Source organism: Rhagoletis pomonella, unplaced genomic scaffold (assembly GCF_013731165.1).
Source record: "Rhagoletis pomonella isolate Grant_MI unplaced genomic scaffold, Rhpom_1.0 Rhpom_scaffold_00023, whole genome shotgun sequence".
In the NCBI taxonomy this organism is placed as follows: domain Eukaryota; kingdom Metazoa; phylum Arthropoda; class Insecta; order Diptera; family Tephritidae; genus Rhagoletis; species Rhagoletis pomonella.
Window position 1 is genome coordinate 588371 of NW_023458577.1, and position 6361 is coordinate 594731.

The 6361-nt window shown below is 32.3% G+C and overlaps 1 protein-coding gene across 2 annotated transcripts in view; it reads left to right on the forward strand.

Moving 5' to 3' along the window:
* Positions 1 to 4211, forward strand: part of LOC118749622 (V-type proton ATPase subunit H) — a gene marked incomplete at its 3' end in the record, with an annotated part of 130577 nt that extends 126366 nt beyond the window's left edge. For both annotated transcript variants that reach the window (XM_036484424.1, XM_036484425.1), the window contains 4 exon segments: positions 2134 to 2268; positions 3423 to 3548; positions 3607 to 4043; positions 4098 to 4211. In XM_036484424.1, the coding sequence (XP_036340317.1) occupies positions 2134 to 2268; positions 3423 to 3548; positions 3607 to 4043; positions 4098 to 4211 (812 nt within the window).
* Between the last annotated feature and the right edge of the window lie 2150 nt (positions 4212 to 6361).

A 6361-nucleotide genomic window follows, 5' to 3' on the forward strand; every position in this document is an offset into this window, starting at 1 on the left:
CATATTAAATCACATTCATTCTTGCATTACTGGTAATGAAAAAGTGAATGCCCCACAATGCCCTAGGACATCGACGTGGGAAAAATAATGCATTTTCGAATGTGAAAACGGCTGTTTTACCGATTATTTTTTCGATTACTATACATTACTGTTTCCCACTGGGGTGAGTTGAGGTGACTTGAGGTAAGGTAGTTGAATTGAGTTGTGGTGAGTTGAGGTGAGGTGAGTTAGGGTGAGTTGAGATGAGTTGAGGTAAGTTGAGTTGAGGTGTGGTGAGTTGAGTTTAGGTGAAGTGAGGCGTTTTGAGTTTTTCGATCTGCCAAAAAAAATAAAACTCAAAAGTTAATTTTTATTTCTGAGAGAAAAAATAACGCTCAAGAAATAAGTTTTATTTTCGATCAAAATAATAAAACTAAAAAAATAATGATTATTTCTGATTAAATATATAAAACTCATAATATAATGATTACTTTTGATCAAAAAGAAAACAACTCACAAAATAATTACTATTTCAGAGCAAAAAATAACGTTCGAAAAATTAGTTTTATTTTTGATAACAAAAAATATAACTCAATAAATGAAAATGTAACTCAAATAAATTTTTTTAGGATCATGAGATGTGGTGATCTCCGAAATAGAAGCTGTAACTTCTACCGCTTAGACTTTGTTGCTTTTTCCAGTTTTCGTACAAAAAAAAAATCGTGGTGCTAAGCTCAATAACAATATTGAAAAGAAATATTAATACGCCACAATAAAGTTGACAAATAAATAGTGAAATAATTTTTTAAACTTGCACTTTATTATACCTAAATTGATTAGGATACAAAACTGAATACTAAAAATTTTTCTAAGCAGCAGGTTATCTATTTAACTCGAAGTTTACCTGTTAAATTGATAAATTAGCTTGCACAATCAATGGTTAGGAGTAAAATGTCAGTTAAATCGTTAAATATTTACTCCAGCAATTTTTGAAGGTTAAAAGCAGGGACCATAATCATTATGACTTTTATCAAAAAAATTATCTTTTAGTCATTATTTGGGATTTTAATACTTGCGATCAATCATAATAATCAAATTTTGAGTTTTGTTGTATTGCTCAGAAAATACAATCATTTATTGAGTTATATTTTTTGTTATGAAAAATAAAACTAATTTTTCGAACGTTATTTTTTGCTCTGAAATAATAATTATTTTGTGAGTTGTTTTCTTTTTGATCAAAAATAATCATTATATTATGAGTTGTATATATTTAATCAGAAATAATCATTATTTTTTGAGTTTTATTATTTATTAATACGCCTCCATAAAATTTAAAAATAAATAGTTTGGGATGAGCCTACCTAAAACTATACAATAAATCTAATCAATGTATAGAATTAACTAAAAATAACCACGTGGTCAAGTTTAAATAGCGGCAAATCAGCTGCACTTGATAATAGTAGGTTGAATATGGAAATATGTACATTAGCAACAAAAGTTTACGGGGTTGCATAGCTCAGTGGTTAGCGTTGCTGCTTTGCACATCGATGATGCGGGTTCGATTCGTGCTGAAGTCTAGAAAAAGAAGTCTGATGGATGTGGTGATGCCCGAAATATCAGCTATAACTTCTACTTTTTTGCTAAAAAAATCGTGGTACAAAGCTCAATAACACTATTGAAAAGTTTATTATAAATATTTTGTATGGACACTTTGTTGTGCTTTTCGCACATTTAGTAATTGCGCATCTAAAAATTTTGGTTCTGATGTTTGGTTAGCTATTTATGTAATCTACTATAAAATCAATGTATTATAAGAATGAAACTCAGACCTTCGAATTTATATAAGGTGGTGTTGTTTCGTTAACTGTGAGTAGCGTTTTATTGTCAAAATTTTTTATTTCACTAGCGAGTGACTAAAAAATTGAGAGTGCTTGTATTTTCTATCACCCTCTTCCATTCAGAGAAGAATAGCTGAATACAATAATCCGCTAAAAGACAAAATACAAGTAATTGTTGTATTTGTTAAATCGATACCACCTTATATGAATACGCCTTGAAATAATGCAAAAAAAAATTTTATTATGTCAGTAATTGTCATATTTTATTAATCAGTTAACATTTTTGTTTTTAATTTCAATAATAATGTTACTTTAGGCAAATGAGTATATTCAATCCGTAGCTCGCTGCCTTCAAATGATGCTTCGTATTGATGAATATCGCTTCGCTTTTGTGTCCGTGGACGGTATTAGCACATTGATCAGTATTCTATCTTCCCGCGTTAACTTCCAGGTAAGATTCTGATACAAGCCCGCAGCAAAAAAAAAACTGCATATACATATTGTTACCTTAATATAGAAAAGCCCTAACTCATATAGTCGCTGAAGTGCAAAAAGCCTAACTGACTAAAATTTTGTATTGCTTAAAATGATGTCGGGACTTATAATTCGATGAAATGCATAATAATCAATCAAAAAGGGAGTTTAGGATTTTTACTCAGTTACGGGTTTTGGACTTCAGCAACGATGTGAGATAGGGTCTTTCTATATTAAGGTAACGATATGTATACACCATGATAAAAAAATAAGGTAGTTTCAATTAACAACTTTTTGACGCATACTGAGATTTTTGAAGCTCCATAATTTGTTCATGAATTAGGGAATTTCGAGATGGGAATTGCTTTCACAGTAAATGAGTGTAAATATTTTAGTCTTCTTAGATGAAACCAAACAAGTCTAGTACATGATATACATATGTATTGAAAATATGCACTTACAAAGAATGCCATTTTACCTCGAAATACAATGGATAATGGCATATGTGCTTACGTGTACGGTGTCTCTCGGCACTACCCCACAACTAAAATTGAATCTACTTGTATGTATGTTGCTTTAACATTATTACATGTTTTTAATTAACGAATTCAACAAACCAGGAAGACGTTATTTTTTCATCTTTTTATTTTCTTATTTAATTTTGTTCTCCTTTAACTTTAGATTTAAATATCGCATTGAAAAAGAAATACGTTTTACGAATTGTACAACAAATTAAAAAAATCGGACTTGTTAACTTGTCACCATTAATGTTGAGAACATATATACAGATATTTTAGAAGGCTCACGCAGGGGCTCAAGTCAATTTTGTCTCACAAAAGGAAGCCGTGGAAATTTTAAAAATTTTGTACTGCGCAAACTCATTTTTGTTTTTATTATTTAAAAAAAATAATTTTATATTTTGCTTTGTCGACAAAATTCTTTTCAGCAAAAAATTTTATTATAATTTTCAATCTGGTAGCTTGATTTTGATGAAAATGTCTCAGCAAAATATTCTCAGCAAAAGTCAAATGGCTAACATGGCTGCTAATGTCATTAAGTGAAACTACCTTCTTTTTTCTACCATGTGTATATACATACTTACATATGTACATATATTTGTTTCAATTTAAGGTGCAGTACCAATTGGTGTTCTGTTTATGGGTGCTTACTTTTAATCCACTTCTGGCCACAAAAATGAACAAATTCAGTGTTATCCCCATTCTGGCCGATATTCTTAACGATTGTGCCAAGGAAAAGGTACAGTTTTTATTTGAATGTTACATTTACTGCATGGTTGAAATGTCTATTTTACCAGGTGACCCGCATAATCTTAGCCGTTTTTCGTAATCTTATCGAGAAGCCTGCTGATCCACAAGTGGCTAAGGAGCATTGTATTGCAATGGTTCAATGCAAGATTCTAAAACAGTTGTCCATTTTGGAACAACGTCGCTTTGATGATGAGGATATTTCTGCTGACGTTGAATTCCTAACCGAAAAACTACAGAGTTCTGTACAGGATTTAAGCTCTTTTGACGAATACGCCACTGAGTTGCGAAGTGCCCGACTTGAGTGGTCGCCAGTGCACAAGTCGGCTAAATTTTGGCGTGAAAATGCTCACCGTTTGAATGAGAAAAATTACGAACTATTACGTATTCTTGTACATTTGTTAGAAACATCAAAGGATCACATTATACTCTCGGTAGCTTGCTTCGATATCGGAGAGTATGTCCGTCACTATCCGAGAGGCAAACAGTAAGTTTAAGCCCAGGAAAACAGCGCTGAGATTCTTAATATTTTTTATTTCAGCGTTTTAGAGCAGTTGGGTGGAAAACAAATTGTTATGCAACTTCTGGCTCACGACGATCCAAATGTGCGCTATGAGGCTCTATTGGCAGTCCAGAAATTAATGGTGCATAATTGGTAAGATAGTAGTTAGTTCTCTTGATATGGTGCAACAGCTAAAATACACCCAAGCCATGACATAGAGCACATTGTGGTCGAATACAACCATCAAATTGATATCTTATAGTACCTCAAACCGCAAATTGTTTAACAGGTCTATTCTGCACTGGTAATAACAATGTTGTTACCGATAAATAAAGTTCCTTTCAATTTTTAAACCCTTTTCGCATTCTGTGTATTCTTGTAACCAGTAAATTTTGTTACCATCATAGATGTAAAGTATTGCCCCGTGAAATATGCAATGCGAGAATTCCCACAATTTTTCATAGCTGAATTGCTGAATATTTTAACTGCGTTACCAACGTAGCTAGAATCGCGGTAACAAGAACTGGTACACTTTTTGGTAATAAAATTTTCCGGTTACAAAATCTTCGGTAACGTGCAGAATAGGCCTGGAAATCGAATATGTTTTGGAAAGATAATTACAGCCCGATTCTGTGCACGTGATAAAATCAACATTTTTTTTTAGTTGTCAGTTTTTTTATTATTTATCAAGAATTGGGATTCTAGCGCAAGTATCAAAAGCTCTTCTTGATAAATTATCAAAATTGAAAATGCGTTTACGAAAATCAGAAACTTTATATACATATTAGAAATGACCTTTTCAATCAATTAATTATTGCATGTGCTGGTATTTGAACATGCTATATACGGAATAACAGCCGATATCTCTACCTCCTAGGCTGCGACAGTCAAAAGTTTTTGGCTTTAACATGGAAATGCTTGCAAAGATACATATGAGCTATAATTTTCTTTTAAATTAGGACCTTATACTGATTACGTAAATAGAAACAAATTTTGTTTCCTACGTGTAGTTTTCTATATTTTCCAGGGTCCGTAAATAGCAGTTATTTTTTTCCAACTTGGCCAGATATTTTTTAAGTTCGAAATAAAAGTCTTTCCAGATAGTAAACAAACCGCTTATCCAAATTAAACAAACTGATGGTTTTAGCGACCTTTCTACTTATAATTTAGTGTTTTGCCGGCTCGAGGTCAATTTTAAAAATTCTTTTATGAAAACACAAGTTTTTTGGTGTTTATTTCCGATATATTTCGATTACACTTCGGTAACCGTCCTCAGGACAACTATTGACAAACATGTAAAACATAAACTATACGTAAACACAAATTCCAAAAACAATAATTAAAAACAAAATGTATACATACATTAATTTACACGTCCGCACTGTTTGACGTGGAGTTTGGTACTGTCGATTTGTTTGTAAGCAAGTATCCGTTTTGTAGTTCAGTCTTATGTTTGCCGGTGTGTTTATTATATGTAACATTTCTAAGGTAAAGCGCTTATTGTAGTGTTGTTCTTGTTGTAGAATCGCAGCGTCGTTGAAATTCGGTGAGTGGCCGCTAGCTGCACAGTGGGCCATGAGTGCTGTTTTTTTGATATTTGTAAGCTGACATTGTTTCAAGTCCGATTTGTGTTGTGCTAATCTAGTTTTTAATTTTGATTTTGTGGTTCCTACATACAGGCTGTTACAACACTCGTTGTTTTTACCTTTACAAGGGATTTTATAAATAACATTACTTTTTTCCAATTCGGGTATTTTTGACTTCGTTTTATTAAATATGTTTTTAATGTATTTGTAGGTTTGTGGGCTATTTGGCATTCTGACAGATGAGGGACATAAGTTACTGATTCATATATTGTAGGATTTTCTGAGCTATGCTTACTGAATTACGATTTGGATCGTTTTAATAATGTACTTATGATATTGTCCGGGAAATCATTGTTTTTTAATAATGATCGAATCTCTTTCTCCATCTCTTTGTGGTAAGTTTCGTCCGATATCTCCAACATTCGTCGTATTCAGCCCATTGCTGTATTCATTATCATCGATTTGGGGTGTTTAGAATTAAAATTGATGATTCGTCCTGATGATGTTGGTTTCTTATACCACCTTAGCTTTAATTGGTTTCCTTGTCTGATTATTATGGAGTCTAGATAAGCTAATTTTCCGTTGTCCTCTAATTCTATTGTGAATTTTATATTCCTGTGAAAAGAATTCAGTGCGTCAAGTGTGTTTTGTACCTCATTTTCATTTATTATGGCAAATAAATCATCTACATATTTCGTCAATAATCTTGGTGGTCGT